Raw genomic sequence first — 17675 nt, forward strand, 5'->3', positions numbered from 1 at the left:
GGAAATGAGCAGTCCTGATGAAGAGTCTCGACCCGAAACGTCGACTGTTCATTTCCCTCCATAGATGCTGCCTGACCTGCTGAGTTCCTCCAGCATTTTGTGTTTGCGGGGAATAAGTTAGGTTGTACTGATTTTGTAATGGCAAGTTGTAGGAATGCTTTCCGGTGGGTGAGGTGATGATTGTTGATGTGGAATGGATCGAGTACGAAGTTAAGTCACCCAGTATCAGCATTAATACTCCCACTTCAGTTAAACAGTCCTGTTGCTCAGTCTTGCCGTCCCACACCAGTTTTCTTTTCCTATTTATTTCCACTGACTAGAATGAATGAGATCGCCAATTAGTGTTAAAGTAGGGGTAGGCTTGAGGTAAGCACAGCATCAACAAAAAGACTTCCTTGCCCTGCTCATGTGGTATTATGACAGTCACTGGACATTTGACTCAGCAGTGAAAGGTTAGGAATGAGGAGATGTTTCAAACATATTTTAGCCATAATCTTCACATCTTGCTTTGACTTGCCATGGTTCCCAGCGAATTTAACGTTATTCACATAGGAAGGTCAGAAGGGAGGAAATAAGTCATCAACACGGAAAAAAATACGAAATACCAAGGAAAGGTGTTGATGAGCCATACACATTCATCCGTATCTCTGAACTTAAGACCCTGAGATGCTAACATTTAAAATGTAATAGCTAGCTTTTGATGAAAGTAGATGAATTTAATGTTTGTAGCCGAATTTGCCTTATTTGTTTGGCGGCTCCTTTACTAGTAAATGCCAAATTGCTTCTATCAATGATTAACAAACAGACAGTCTTATATTTATATAGCATCTTTCGCACTCTCATCTTGTCCCGATTCATTTCACAGACAATGACGTTCATTTGAGAGGTAGCAATTTTGTAATGAGGAAACACTGCAGGCAATTTGTGCACAGCAAGCTCCCACATTTAGCAATGCGATAAGGGCCAGTTTTTGTTTTGGAATGTCACTTGCGGGATCAGTGTTGGATAGGGCACCAGGGATAACTCCACTGTTCTTCATAATGAATACACCAGGTGCCCCCTCTGTAAGTAACTTGTGAATCTGCCAGCACAGGAAAATGCGGGGCGAAGCTCCCTCTGCTCGGTAAAGCTGAACCTAAGTAACGTCCAGCTGCAGCAATAACAATGCCACTTCCTACACCAGCCATTCTGTGGCCTTTGAGACCTCCATAGTAATGCCAATTTATAGTTACTTTGTGCCGCTGATTCACATCCACCTGGAAACAGGCTGAGACTAAGACTTGTCAGACTTATATCCAACTGGGCCATTTGAAACCAGTCAGGAGAGAACCAGATAAATCGCCAAGCTACTTTGGGATTAAGGTCATTGGGAACTCAACAACTGGATATAATACCACTCTCTTATTGATAAAGAAAGGTACGTGTACAATATAGGCGTCGAATTCAAATCACAGACCAGGTACTTACTGTGGCACGATAGGCGAAATTCTTTTACAGCATTTCATTTGTGGCAAATAACATTAAATGTTTTCTAGATAACGACATCTTCAGATAAAAAAGCAAAATATGCTGTTCGTTATTTAATTTATTTTTATAATATTTGTAGTATTGCTCTAGAGACCCAAGACTCGTGAAAAATAGTAACATTAAACAGATGACTTGCTGCACATTTACAACTCTTAGAAAGTTTGACTTTCGCGTTTTTATAATGGCTGTGTTTATATCTGGACCTATTGTGTGTACTGAAGTTTTTATACATTTTTTTTCAATGAGCGGTTTCAATACAATATTTTTTCGTGGGCATCGTCAATGTATATTTATCCCACTTTTTGAAGTTAAACGCGTGACAACATTCTTTCTAGTTTGTAGTTGTTTTCAATTCTTTAATGGAATTAGCTGCATCCTCATGACACGTGACGCGTGGATCAATTTTCGCAGCCTGGGACCTCCTCCTGCATATAACCGGCAAATTGCCATGTTCATTCAGACCAAAGTTGATCCTCATCCAGCCGAGCCTAATCTTCTCTACTGGACGATCTAGAATAACAGATACAAGATTATAATTCCTGGATTTTTTGCAGACTTCATTCAACCTCTAATGAATCAGGGGTGACTTTAATGTTGCACGATTGTATCGGGGACAAGAGGATGTGGCAGTGAGGCTGGAAATCATTCAACATTTGTTGAGCAAACGGCCGGATTGGACCAGAGATCACGTTCTGGATTCAGGGATACCCATTGTGACATGTCGGGGACATTGGTTTTCGCGCTGCTGTGGCTATGGATGGGGATTTCTGATTCAGCCGGTGAGGGTTATCTCCAAGCAAATGTTCTTGTTATGTAATACTTAAGGGGACCTCACTCTATAACAATTAAGCGCACGATTCCAACACAATGGCAAAAAAGTCATTGTTTAGACAGTTTGACAACTTAGACATTGTTTCATAATGCTAATTTAAATTTATGTTGTAAGCGAGTGAACATGATGTGCAACTGAATTTTTGTTTTGCGTCGTAGTATAAATCCCATCGCGTATTTACTTTCGTTTGACTCCGCGCCTTGACCATGTGCTTTGTAAATTAAACATAGAGCGCTGAAGCGGATTTTTGAGATTATATAAACCAATTGTGGCAAATGTCTCATTTCGTGCAGTTAGAGGGGAATCCGACCTCTTTGAAATCGCACTGAACAATGTCCCGCTTCCTTAGCGGAGTAGTCCACCTTCTGGCTATCTGAGGCAGTCTAACAAGTCGTCTTGTGGTCGATTCTTAAAGTGATTTGTAATGATCTGATTAGTTCGGTTGCAATGCAGCGCTGCCGTGTTCTTTGAACTCATAGGAAAACAGGTATTACAGTTAAAACGTGGGGTCTCAGAAAGAAATCGAGTCTTTCCTTAATGATGGAGGAAACTATAATATTTGGATTGCATTTACAAGGAGTCTCTAACATTCGTACATTGTTTATGGAGAATTGGCTTTTACAATGGAGAATTTTAAAAAGTTTGCGATGATCTTTAAGTTACAGCACAAATAGACACCCTGCCACTTTGCCCGTCTTTCTCGGGGTTTCGCTGTCCGCTCTGTAGGGTAGTAGGATTGTAGAAAGTCTAAACAAGAGCAGAAAATGCTGGAAACACTCAGCAAGTCAGACAGCATCTGCCTGATGTTGAATGTTTCCATCATTTTCTGTTTCAGATTTCCAGCATCTGCAGATTTTTTTTCTTATTTTTATCTATTACGGAAAGTCGAGCAGGATGCCCAGTCACTCTTCTATTCATGATGTGGATTCTCTACCGAAACGATCGTCGTTCTCCTCAGACATTATTTCGGAGAACATTCAGAGGCACAATGAACAAGCTGCACTGCGGAGTGTGAAGCTTGACTGAGTAGCTCGGGTTTACTGGTGTTGTGTAAATAACATGTACCCGAGGGGAAGGTGCAGGTGGGTGCACTGACTGGGGAGACGGTGGTGGAGATTCCAAATCACTGCAGTTCAAAATTGGAACTGAGGAACTGAAGAACAAATGCTCCTTTGTCTACCTTTTGTTCGCACCTGCCACATTTTCCGAAGCAGTGCATCATAAATTGGCAATATTCTTCAGGACCTTAAGAGGTGGTACAGCTTTGGGGTCTGTTCTCATTTAATTGTTGTACTTTACGCCAAGATCTCTTAACACAGCCTATCCAGGAATCAAGGTTCAACGTTTCGAGCTAAAGCAATCAATGGCCGAGAAGGGGGTTTATTCATGCCACAGGAGCCACGTTCCTTCAAAATACAAATTACACCCCTCTGCAACACAACACAGAGCCACTCAATGCGAATGGACTGAGAGTGTCCCAATCCACTCCTAACGCAACTGTTTTCTGAATATCGCACCCATATTTCGATTGCATCAGGTGATTGGGGTTCTCCCTTGTTTTGGACTCATATGGCACAAAAACTGACACCCCCATTGAAAAAATATCCTATGCAGGCTTTCGACCCGAATCGTCGACATGCCTTTTCCCCCACGATGCTGCCGACCCGCTAATTTCCTCCAGCAGATTATCTGTCACCCTCGTCCACCGCCCCCCCCCCCCCCCCACCGTTCCCGGAGGGAAATAGGCCAGAATAAAACAAGTTATGAAAATCACCGATCTGCCCTCGAGAAAAGAAACTTGAAAAAACCTGTCCAGCGCCAAAAAGGCTTTGGAACTGTCTGCGCAATTGTTCACTTTAACGCACTGCCGTTATCCAGTAGCTGATTAAAGGCGAGCGGATAATCGCAGGGGGCAATCAAGTTGCTGAAGTCTGCTGTCAACGCGGATTGTCTCGATGAAGTAGCTCCTGACAGACGGGCAGGAGGCGTGGGACTTGTTGTTGATCAGAGGAAACCTGTTGCACAATTAGTACCAGTAACCGTAAAACAGACAGCGGTCATTCTAATGAGGTGAATCTGCACACATGGTTGAACCCAGCCGGTGCCTCTAAATTACATTGAGGAATAGTTACTCCCGCATCTTGGCAAAACAAGGGGAGACTATATGAGTAGAATATTTATATTATGTTCTGCTGTACTATATTGGCAGAATATTCATATCGTGCTCATTAATAAAGCAGTTATTACCAAATGGTTTAACGAGCCTGTTGGTTAAACAGTTCAAAGAGGATTGCAAACTAAAATATAATGAATCGAGTAAAGGCAGTCTCTTTAATTGCATTAGGTCTCACATTACTTTCTAATGGACTTAGTTGCTCAAAAGATTATTGATATTTTTAATTTTTGATATGGCAGTTTAAGAAAAATGGAGAAAAAAATGAAACTCCCCAAAGGATGAGATGGTTTGTTGGTTGTTCCAATATTCCACACCTTTTATAATTCCGTGAGAAAATCGGAATGCTGCCCAGAGTTTGTGAGGTCTTAATCAGTTATCTCATGCTGAGCCATCTGCCCTTCATCCTGTTATGACAGAGGTTGCAGAATAAACCGCTGCCGCTTGAGGTGGCAACATTCTGTTTTTCGGTAATTATTTTAGAGCTACAGCATAACAAGATAAAGATTTCTGGATGAAGTGGCGAAGTGGTCTTCCTGTTTTTCAAACGTTTGAATGCAGTGTTTCTGTGGATTGGATGAAGTACACAGCATGCACTTTGCAGTACCTTCTTGAGAACGCGGAGTATACAACTGGAGATTTTTGTGCATTTTTCTGATACATGCATTTGTAATAGTTGTAGAACAGTAGAGGCACTTGACATAGCGTAAATAATTTATTCAGAAAAATCTGTCAGACCCCCATGTCTGAATATTTCTTTACTGTTTCTCGCTCTCTTCATGGTGGCAAATATCTATTGTAATCCGTATCTGTGTATGTATATATCCATAATTTGTTAAAGCACAGTTATACATGACACACATGGGCTTTGGTTTCTTTCAATCTTTGAATAAAACTCAAATTGCAAAATTGGGTATACACTGCTGGAAATATAACACAACTCGATATAGAGTAGATGAAATTTACATATTAAAGTGAAATGCTCTGGGTTAATTTGAAATCCAGATTAGAGTAGCAACATGTTTATTTATAAAGTCAGTTAACTGTCCATCTGCATGGCGTGGAGGTGAGCTAAATTGTCACTTGCTGGGGAATGTGGGCCAATGTGTGCCTGCTGCACTTACTGTAAGGGTAATACAATAGGGGATCAGCTGTGGCACTATGGGCCAGTGTACCTGTCCTGCACCATGGTCATTGATGCCTCAAAACTGGTTTGGAGCTATGCAGACTGCTGGAGCTCAGTATCCTAAAAAAAATAAATTACAGCAGTTCTTGAATGGTGTCTAAAATTGGAACCAGTCTGGCGATGGTATTTCATAAGATTTCACTCTAGCTACTCCTTAAAACTGGACTTCTGATTATCAAGGGAACTACTGTTAGATCAACCTTAATAGGATCTCTGGGTCTTTTCCATCTCATAGTTCCATGGGAGGAAGGGTAGAATCAGAGGAAGCCTGTAAACATAGGTTGGAATTGCCACACCTTTCAAATGAATCTGCTGCCTTTGCATGAACTGGCATAAAATCCTATTCCCCGTTGGCTCCAGTTAAGCAACAAATTAAATTTAAAATTCTCAGTTTTGTTATGAAATCCCCCATGATTGCAGCCTTTCATGCCTTGGTAATCTCCCCTGAGTCATAGCACGATAGTCATACAACATGGAAATAGACCTTTCAGCCCACCAAATCCACAATCAAGCGCCCATTTACTCTAATCCTACACTAATCCCATTTTATTCTCCCTGTATTCCCATCAACTCTCATGTGATTCTACCACTCACCTACACACACTGGGATACAAGTCTCCTCAAGTTCTCAAATTTTGAATTCTTTGTACCAAATTTATTCACTCCGCCATGGGTGGCCATGCCTTCAGCTGGCAAGATGATGAGCTTTGGCATTTTCTCCCCAATCTTCTCTACTGCTTTAAGTCACTTTCCTCCTGTGAGATGCTCATTACCTTTTTTTTACCAAGCATATGGTCGTTGCCCTAACCCATTATATCTTCTTATCTAGATTGTTGGCAATACTTTGATAACGCTCCTGTAGAGTACCTTTGGATTGTTTGTTATGTTAAAGCCACTCTTTAAGTGGAAATTGTTGTCATTGTTGCAGAAGAAGCCCCTCCTCAATCAGTAGCAGATGTCACTATTTTTGCTCAGTGTTTATTCCTTGACACTTTCACTGGCTTCAAAGTAAACACATTGAAATAGTATGCAGTGCTAAAAGCATCCATGCCTGTGCAATAGGAAAATAAGTGAAGGATTGTACTGTGCTTTCTCCTTCTGTATGGTAGCAGCATAATAATGATGTGAAGATTCATTACCAGGCAATGCTGTAAAAATAAGCAAATTATAAGCATGCTTACCCTGGCAATCTTTCAGAGAGGAACAAGATGCTTCTTCACTTGTTCTCAGCATCCAGTTGAATGAACTTTCTTACTTTGTGCTACCTCCAAGGAGTCAGTTTCATGCATTTTCCAGAGAATGTGCAGTGTTCTATGGAAAGGAATGCCCTTCTTCTTAGCAGCTCAGCGATAGGTTTCACCCAAGTTCATTCTCAATGGGTGCTCTTCAGCATCCTAGGCTTGATTTAGCATATCCCTTTGCTTAGAGGGCTATAGTTTAGGTAAAGGATCTGATTTTATATTTCAACATCGATTTCTCTGGCCTCCTCTATTGCCACGTTGAGGCCAGACGCAGGTTGGTGGAACAACACCTCATATTCCACCTTGGTCGTCTCGAACCTGACGGCCTTAACATCGATTTCTCTAACTTCCTGTAACCTCTCACCTCTTCTCTCCCCTGTTTTCTCCCTTCTTTCCCCCCTTTGTCTTCCCTCATTCCAGTAGCCCCTTCCCTCCTTCTCTATCCCCTTCTCCCACCCTCATGACTTGTCCATCTATTCCCTTTATTCCATGGTCCACTGCCCTCTCCTACCAGATTCCTTCTTCTTCAGCCCTTCTACCTATCACCTCTCCGCTTCTTACATCTCCCCATTCCCCCACCCACCTACCTTCTCCCACTCACCTGGACTCACCTATCACCTGGACTCAGCTATCACTTGCCTTTGTGTGCTCCTCCCCCTCCCCCCACCTTATGATTCTGGCTTCTGCCCTCTTCCTTTCCAGTCTTGATGAAGTGTCTCAACCCGAAACGTCAACTGTTTATTTCCCTCCATAGATGCCGCCTGACCTGCTGAGTTCCTCCAGAGCTTTTTGTGTGTGTTGACCACCATACTACCTCATGAGCTAAAAGTGTACATGGCGAGGTCATGAGGTAATATGGTGGTCAACGCACACTAAAGGTGCTGGATATCCCTACCACTGACAGTGCTATCTGCAATTATGTTAATAAAGAACTGTCAAATAAAATACAGTCAATCTAGGAATGAAGTAGCTAATTACTGTGAATATAAACATATTGAGCGGGCCTGATGAAATCAGAAGCAGCATTCTCTGAAAACATTCTTCATGTTACCATACTAACAGTTCATTCAGTAAGTCTATTGCTAAAACATGTATAAAATCTCTTTAGCTAAAGTTGTACACAAACTGGATCACTATGTTTTTCAATAATTAAATTGAAAACTTGCTTTATCTTTTTTTTGTTACATTTAAACTTCGTAGAGTTGGATTTTATTCATTGAGCCTAAAGTTAAAACTTTAAAATATTGTCGCAGACAAAATATGGGAAAATATACATTCTAATGTATTACCATACAATGTCCTCAGAGGAAACTGTCCTTGGACCCACCCAAGCAGAATTTCCTTCCTATCTCCATAAAACAGTTGTTACACTTTTTCTAGACCTAGCTACACCCATGTGTATTACATATAAAGTGATGTAGATTGATATGTACTAGCTATTCCTGAGAATTTTGATTGAATTAGACTAATAAAGCAGTGAGATGGCAAACATGGATTACAAATCAAAGACAACTTATTTTGTTAAAAATCTATTCTCACATCATTTCCTTGTGATTTTGAATCTTTCAGTGCTGACACTTAATATGACAAATCTTTAATTATTTAATGACTACTTAGTATTTATCAATGATTTTTCCTTAAAATTCATCTAATGTTTTAATTTACAGGTTTCTTCTCTTCGCCACACCTTAGCATCCAGAATAAAGAACATGTAATTAATGCTAATGATACTTTAATAATTACGTGCAGGTAAGAGCTGTTTCTAACTTTTACAAGAATGATTACCTTTAACTGCATTAAATGTTATATAACCTTGTTCTTGCTTTATAGGTTTGCAAATGTCTATGTTTTAATGAATTTTCCTTTGTATCTCTATTTATATTAAATATATTTATATCGATTAGCTTTATCTGAAGGAACAATGGCCTAAAAAATTCTGACAACATTATCCATGACTGTATGGTTAATAAGATTGTATGGTATTCTATTTTTGTTGTCAAAGTTCAAACCATTAAACATAAACTGGAATCTAATCCAGACAAGTGTAGTATGTCAAATGAGGGAACAACATACAGCATGAATGGGAGGACCTTAGGGAGTATTGAGGAACAAAAGGAATTTGGTGTACAAGTCCAAAGATCCTTAAAGGGAGCAGCACAAATAGGTAGGGTGTTGAAGAAGGCTTGCCTTCATTAGCTGGGCATAGAATATAAGAACAGCGAGGTCTTGATACAACTTTATAAAATATTAGTTAGGCCACAACTGGATTATTGTGTGCAGTTCTGGTTGCCACACTTTAGGAAAGATGTGATTAAACTGGAGTGGGTGCAGAGGAGACTTGCCAGGCTGTTGCCTGGAATGCAAATTTCAGTTATGAGGAAAGATTGGATAGATTCTTCTTGTTTTCCTTCGAGCAGAGGAGGCTGTGATGTCTTGATAGCGTATACAAAATTATAGGAGACATGGCATATAGTAAGAAATATTACTGCACGGCAGAAGTGTCTAATACCAGAGTGTATGGGTTTAAAGTGAGGAGTAAGAGGATTAGAGGGGATCTGAGAAGAATTTTTCACCCAGAGGGTGGTTGAAGTCTGGAACACGTTACCTCAGAAGGTGGTGGAGGCAGGTACTCTCACAAAATTTAAGAAGCATCTAGATGAGCATTTGAATCACCAAGGCATAGTGGGCTACAGGCCGTGCTGGTAAATGGGATTAGTAGAGGTAGTTACTTGATGGTCAACATAGTCTTGATAGGCCAAGGGGGCCTGTTTCTGTGCTGTTTGACTCTATGACTCTAAATTGACACGTATTAAGTAGTGAATAAAGGTATGTCATCTGAACATATTGAGCAATCATCTGCAAATATGGCAACAACTTTAAACATCAGTTATGGATAATTATAAATGTAGATATAGACAATCTACATCTATAATTATCCATAACTCTGAGTTAAAATTGACAGTTACCCATCATCTCAAGTTGTTCTGTATTAAAATTAATTGATTAGCTACAACTTTTTTAAAAACAAAGTTCAGCAACCACAAAGTTACAATTGCTAATAACTAGTCATCTTTCACTTTAATAATATAAAAATAGATAATTTATAATCCACGTATTTCTGGTAACAAAGGTGACATGCACATTTTATGCATACAAATTATTTCTGCTTAAACTGTCACCAGGACTTTTTCCGAACAATTTCAAAATTCACTTCTAATGTAATTATAAAATTTTTGCTTCAATTTCCCCTTCATAATAGCTTCAAAAAAATTCACCTCACAGAAAGGAATATCCCAGTATATACAATATTAACATTTCTAAAGCAAAGGTATATCACAAGCAGTATACATTCCAAGTACTAGATGAGCACAGACTTCCTAGATACAGGAAACCCCAAAACCATTGGCTTTAATCCTCACCTCATTCTCAGTTTCCTAGCCATCCCTATATTGGAAACTGCCTGAAGCTGAATAGGAGTGGTAGGTTCCTGGAACACGCTGTCAGGGGTGGTGGTGGAAGCAGATACAATAGTGATGTTCAAGTTTTTTAGATAGACACATGAATCTGCAGGGAATGGAGGGATATGGATCATGTATAGGCAGAAGGGATTAGTTTAATTTGGGATCATGTTTGGCACAGACATGATGGGTCAAAGGGCCTGTTCCTATGCTGTACTTTTCTATGTTCTATGTATGTTCTGTGTAAACTATTCATAGTTTTTGTAATATATTTAACCAAAGATGAGCTTTAGACTATTTACACTTTTGCCGCAAGAACCTATTTCTACCACCATAATCTGACCTCACTCTGCCCCTGCCTCAGGTTATCTACTGCCAAAACCCACATCCATGACTCTGCTGTATGGATAGAAAAGGTTTAGAATGTTATGGGCCAAACGCTAGCAAATGGGACTAGCTTGGATGGGGCATCTTGGTCGGCATGGACCAGTTGGGCCGAAGGGCCTGCTTCCACGCTATGATTCTATGCTACCTCTAGACTTCCTTGGACTATTCCAGTGGACTTCCTTGCTCCACTCTTTGTAAACTTGAGGTTATCCAAAACTCTGTGGTGCATGTGCTGACTTACACAAAGTCTTGTTCATCCATCACACTTGTTTTCACTGACCAGTGCTCATTGAACAACACCTGAATTTTAATATTCTCATCTTTACCCTCAGCATCCTCAGTTTCTCCTATTTCCCAGTCCATTTCATTCCCTCCAGTTATTCAACACTCTGAGATCCCTGATTCCTTTCAACTTTGGCTTCATGACCATTGCTATATTCTTGGCTCTCAAGGCCCTGGGCTCTGCAATTCTCTCCCATAATCCATGTCTCTCTCCTTCTTAAAATCCACCCTGTGCAATAGTGTTAAATTGTGAATAATTACTTCTGTGAAGGATTATGGTAAAAGAAGCATATGAATACAAAATGTTGGCTGTTATTTTTCTCACTGGGACTAGATACCAACTTTAATGTTGTTTCAAGAATTCAGAACAGCTTTATAAAATGTTATGTTTTAGACCCACTTTCATTGGAATTCATATTTAAAAAGTAGTGGAAATGCATTGCATGTTTTACTCATAAACGATGGCTCTTTTGCATGAAATAATTACACCAAACACTTTGAGCTCAAAATATATTCTAACTTCTTCCTTTGTAATTGAATTGATTATTGCATTCTCACCAAGAAAATACTACCTATAAACGTAAAATAAATCTGATCAAATAACGCTTGAATTCTTGTTTTCATTGCTTTTAGGAAATGTGGTGATAAAAATTATGCTCTTCTTTGCATTGAAGAAGATTTTATGATTATTTATGGTTAAGACATTTAAAACAATTGGATTTACTTAATATTGTTTTAACTGGCTCTGCATTTCTAATTGACAACACATTGCTTCTGAATGTTTGCTATAGAGGATATGGACCACTGGAATGGTCATGGCCCAGAAATCACAGTAGCATGGAGCACAGGATATCACTGACTGACTGCAGCAAAGAGAACTGGTTTTGCAAAACTCTCATTCTGACAAAGACCAATGCAAATGATACTGGAATGTACCGGTGTTTCCATACTTTCTCCCCAATCCATGTGGCTGCAAGTATCTATGTCTTTGTTCAGGGTAAGAAAACCTTTTAAAGTTGCTTGACATCTGCTCTTCAGGAAGATTTTTTTTGTGCATATTCAGAACAGTGGCAAATATTTCCACTGTACCACTGATTGTCAATACTCCCCACATTGCTAATTCTTCTGTCTGTTGAATACATTCTAAATATTCCAATGTAATGGCTTAAAAAGATAAAAAATAATGAAGAACAAAATATTTTGTCTATTGACATTTTTGATCTTAACATTATTTGGTTGACTCCTACTTTATCATATCCAAATAAACACAATCAGTGCTCAATTTTAACTGGTTACATTCTGTAGAGAGAACAACATTTCAATTTAAGCCTGTATTTCCTGCAGCATGCGTATTCATTCTCTTTTACTCTTTGATCTAACAGCAATGCCTCTTTTGTGGTAGTAGATACAGATTCTTATCAAAGGCCATACAAGTGATCACCTTTGCTTCAGCAGCAGCAGTGTGCCCACATTAAAGTCCACCACATGCTGGGGTTAACCTCCATAGGGTTCCTGTTTACTGACTTCCAAAGCAATGTGGTTAAATGCAGATTGCCTGCAGCACTTCCTTCTGTCTTACTGATCAGAAGGGATTATAATAAGACAACAAACCAATTTCCTGATTAGCATTGATGACTCCATGCATTTAATGTTGTTTGTGCAATTAAACGTTGGGGAATTGCAAATCAACTTCAAAACATAACTTTCATAACAGATGATTATAAGTCTCCTAGAATTGTATTATTTAATAAATTTCATGTCCATGAGGAATTTGTCAGAAAATAGCCATGTGCTTCACTTACAGCTAGCTACACAGAGGATCATATTCATTCCTGCTGCAACCGTTATTGCAATTTTTTTGCATTCACTTATTTTAAAAAGAAACAGGTAATAAACATCAATGAAAACCTTTGTTCATTCTTATCTTCATTGAATATATAGTGTCTGAAAGAATGCTTTAACATTGGTCTGCAGCTTGAATTGATATGCTTTTAGCTTATACCTTTGATGGGTGACCAATTGCTCTAATGCAGCTGATGAGATGCCTAAGATGCTGATGGGACAATGACACATCTTTGAGCAATTTCTGAATGTCCCAAGCCCCGAGAATCTTCAGTGTCTCACTTGATTTTCCAGGAATAGCAATAAAATGTGGTTGTTGGTTCCAAGGTTGACACTAACATCCTCCAGAAACTTTTCACAAGTTTGCCTTGCTACTGAATCACTTTATTCAGTGGCAATAAGATCCAGTGTCTCGCAGAATCTTGGGAACTTTCACTCCATTACCAATGTATGTGTACATATGTACAATATATATTAAATCTTTATCACAATTGGAAGGAGACAAGAAAACATTCATCAAGCACAGGGAACAATATACTTAAGTGAGCTCAAAGTAAAGTTCAAATAACTTCATTATTACCTCAGATTTATGTGGAAATTGTTTCAGTAAATAATTAAAAGAAAAGAAGAATGAAACAAATCAAAATTTTAGGCACTGAATTTCCATAGGGATCCTTCTGCAGCCCACCATAACCTCTGAAGGAATTTGACAAATCACTTTGATATGTTGGCTCCCTCCCTTCCCATGATTTTTCTCGTGTGTGATGGTTTACCCTTTGCAATAGCTTCCTTAGCCTGTTTTGTGCCTCACATGAGATCTGAAATAGAACTAGAAGCCAGTATGCAAAAAGGGAAGGGGCATATTGGCTTCCAGATGTGCTTAAGTGGACCCCAGAATGTGGTCCCTAGTCAGAGAAAAAACCAGAACATCTGAAGAATGGAATGTGAGAAATGTAACAGATCTTGTGGATCTTCCCCAGGTGGGACTGAGATGTTACAGAGTGCAGTCTTAGAGGACTGAGCTAATGCCCACATTTTCCCAAAGTTGGAGCAAAACAAAATTTATAAGGTGAAAGGATCGGGCAAAGGTCCATGTTGTGTTTAGGGCAGGCACTTTCTGGTTCAACAAGGTGAATGTTTATCAATTCTGAGTGGTCAGTGTAATCCCCAGCATAATTGCAAATTTGCAGGTCCTTTAGTTTTTTTTTCACCATATTGCACATTTATGATGCCCTCCTTCAAATGAAGAGAAGGAAATTGATATTCTCCTAGCAATGGATCCTTCGTCCACCGTGAACGATATTATTCCCTTTCGCACAAGCCATGCCTGCTATACAAGGCTAGAACTATTGACGTGCTGAACTGAAATGAGGTACAAGCTTGAGATGAAAAAACAGCATAGCTTGTTCCCTAACTTGACAAATCAGAAAAAGTTGGTATTCAATCCTGAGTTTCCAGAATATGAAATCAGTTCTCAACTATTCGAGCAACTGAAGAAAAATATTAATATGTCATGAAGTCAAATGAACCCTTAATCTTAACCTTACAAGAAATCATTTCAGAAGTGTAATCCAATGAAATCAACGTTTTTAAAAGGACTGTACAAAAATATTTTTGCAAGGACGTGATCCAATTCACCAGTTACTGTTCATATCCCAAGATATGTTTTATTAGAATTTGTAGCTACAACAAATCACTTTACATTGATTGACAAACTAAAATCTTATTGCACTTTAGATGATCAAATGCCTTTTGTGAATCCCTCTGACAAACCAGAAGCTCTGTTCATAACTGAAACTAAGAAGCTTGTCATTCCATGCAAGGTTTCCATTCCAAATCTTAATGTGACCTTACATACGGTAAATATAATTGCTTTTTCCAGTTACTGTAACATATATAGTGTATAATTAGTATATAGTTCGCTTTGTAATAGCTATATTTTTAAAATCATCAATGTACATAAATGTCAAATATGTAAATGGACTATTTATATTTGGACACTTGCACAATAACTTTGTGTATGCCTGCAAACATTTTAGTTTCGTAGATAACTTTGAAATAGGAATCTTAATATTATGTTAAATCTACCAATTGAGTATGTTGTAGAATATACATCATAAAACATAATTTACAATGTACTTGTAAATTATTGCATATAGCTTTATTAGAAGTTGCAGCTTTTATTTTATCATTACTTTTTTGTTTGATAATTAATTCTCTTTAATATGTGAACAGAAATATCCAGAGAATTACATTGTTCCCGATGGAACAACAACGCTGTGGGACAATAAGAATGGTTTCACTATTTTGAGTCAGAGGATCAGAGATGCAGGACTGGTCCAGTGTGAGACAACGGTGAATGGAAGAGCCTATCAGTCGAACATTTATGTGTTGGTAGTTGTTGGTAAGGGCATTTTGTACATTTACATTGAAGTGACTAAACCATAAATATATGGAAATATTATTTGATTTTACATTTAATTTTACACAGGATGACGTAAGTGTTGATTGGATGGGGTTTATGCTGCATCTGCATGAAGTTGCTGTTATGAGGCTTGTTCCATCTTTTGATAATATGTCATGTACTTTACATGACATATTATCAAAAGATGGCACGAGCCTCATTACAGTCAGTGTGAAATGTGCTTTCCACACTTAACTTGTTAAAATGGCAGTAGGATATTTGGTTTTCAAACAATAGTAGCAGCACATTAAGGGGAGTGACTAGAATTGTCAGGAATGGTGTGAAGAATCCATTATTGAGCAGCAATTACATCTGCAGATTGTGCAGATTTGTTACATCTGCCATGTGGCTCATCTGTATCTCAATTTAAATACACGGGGTTAAAGGCAGACAAATTGCTGGGACTCAATGGCACACACACAAGGATTTTAAAGGAAGTGGCTGCAGAGATAGTGGAGTTGAAAGATTACAAAACAGCCAATGTGACTCCCTTGTTCAAAAAGGGAGGAAGACACAAGGAGGACATCTATAGACTTTTTGTTTAACATCTTTTTTTGGCAAGATGCTAGAATCAATAATTAAAGAAAGCTGAATATAATCAAAGCTAGTCAACATGGTTTTATGAAAGCTAAATCAAATTATTGAGGATTTGACAGTGAGAGTTGATAGAGGAGAATCTGTAGATGTAATATATTTAGATTCCCAAAAGGCATTTGACAAGGTGCCACATAAGAGGCTGGTGAATAAATTAAGTGTGTTAGCATGGATTGAAAATTAGCTGTCACTTAGAAAACAGAGAGTTGAAATAAATGGGTACTTTTCAGACTAGAGGGATATAATTTGTAGAGCACCCCAGGGATTGGTTCTTGGTCCTCAATTGCTTTTACATTTATGACCTGGAGAAAGGAATGAAATGTAAGGTTTGCAAATTTGCCAATGACATAAAAATAGGTAGAAGGGTATGTTGTGATGAAGACATTGTGATTCTGCAACGGGATGTAGATAGATTGAGTGACTGAGTGAAAACCTGGCAAATGGAGTTTAATCTGGGGAAGTGTGAGGTCGTGCACTTTGGTAAGATGAATCAAAAGGTGGACTGACATCTAAATGGAGAGTGACTGAAAATGAGTAAAGTTCAGAGGGTTCCAGGTGTTCTAGTGCATGAATCACAAAAAGTTAGCAGACAGGTCCAACAAGTAGTTCATAAGGCAAAAATTACATTGGCCGTATGAAGGGATTGGAGTTTAAGAATAGGAGGTTTTGTTAGAGTTGTGCAGGATGTTGGTGAAGCCACACCTGGAATACTGTGCACAGCTTTGATCCTCATCTAAAAACAAAAAAAATACCGGCATTGGAGGCAATGCAAAGGAGATTCACCAGGCTAATTCTGGGGATGAGAGGGTTGTTCTATCAAGAGAGGCGAGGCAGTTTGGTTCTGTATTCATTGGAGCTTGGAAGAATGAGGGGTGATCTTATTCAAACTTATAAGCTCCTAAGGAGGCTTGACAGGGTAGATGGTGAAAAGTTTTCACCAGCGGGAAGTCATGAACAAGGGGTCATAGCTACAGAATAAGGAGCTCATTTAAAACTGAGGTGTGTAGGAATTCCTTTTCTCAGAGGGTACTGAATCTGTGGAATTTTCTGCCCCTGAGGGTGGTGGAGACCAGATCATCCAATATACCTAAAGTGGAGATAGAAAAATATTTAAAAGATCAAGGAATTGAAGATTATCAAGAAATGGCTCAGAAGAAGAGTTGAGGGCAGCGTAGGTCAGCCACGATTGCATTGAATGGTGGGGCAGACTTGAGGGTTGAGGTGGCCTGCTTCTGCACCTATTTTCTTGTGTATATTAATAGTGGAATTACTTAAAAATCAAAACTCAGAAGCACGCTGGTATAAAAGAAAACTTGGTAAGCCAGATTCTCATTCCCTTAAGATCCTCTTTAATGTGGAGCTGAAGATCATTTTGGTGTGCACTCAAAGCCTCATAAATTCTACTGCCTGTACTTGGTGTGTAGAATCAAAAATGTGATAATTCAAGCAGGTAGAGCTTTGTCATAAGGATATAATCAGTAAAAGCAGCAGCAGGGCCAAACCTACTCTGTTTTCTGTAAGATTACAGGTATCTTGTGCCTCAAGCCCACTTTCCTGCCCAGTCCCCATCTCTTCTGGCACCTGATTCTCCCTCTTCCTGAATGAAACTTCAGCTTCTAGATTTAGATATATCTGAAAATCAGAGCAGACCAGGAACCAATTCAGGTTCAACCTGCAACTACCATGTTT

The 17675-nt window shown here is 38.9% G+C and overlaps 1 protein-coding gene across 3 annotated transcripts in view; it reads left to right on the plus strand.

The window, feature by feature from the left end:
- The first annotated feature begins 1347 nt into the window (after positions 1–1347).
- kdr (kinase insert domain receptor (a type III receptor tyrosine kinase)) overlaps positions 1348–17675 on the plus strand; it is a 61193-nt gene continuing 44865 nt past the window's right edge. For 2 of the 3 annotated variants that reach the window (XM_052041515.1, XM_052041532.1), the window contains exons 1-5: positions 2000–2306; positions 8627–8708; positions 11878–12083; positions 14666–14787; positions 15164–15332. In XM_052041515.1, coding sequence (XP_051897475.1) covers positions 2246–2306; positions 8627–8708; positions 11878–12083; positions 14666–14787; positions 15164–15332 — 640 coding nt within the window. In that variant the 5' untranslated portion in view covers positions 2000–2245. Of the gene's footprint in view, positions 1418–1999; positions 2307–8626; positions 8709–11877; positions 12084–14665; positions 14788–15163; positions 15333–17675 lie in introns of those variants that run through there. The other variant, XM_052041523.1, reaches the window with a different exon arrangement.

The sequence above is a fragment of the Pristis pectinata genome, chromosome 2 (assembly GCF_009764475.1).
Source record: "Pristis pectinata isolate sPriPec2 chromosome 2, sPriPec2.1.pri, whole genome shotgun sequence".
NCBI lineage: Eukaryota > Metazoa > Chordata > Chondrichthyes > Rhinopristiformes > Pristidae > Pristis > Pristis pectinata.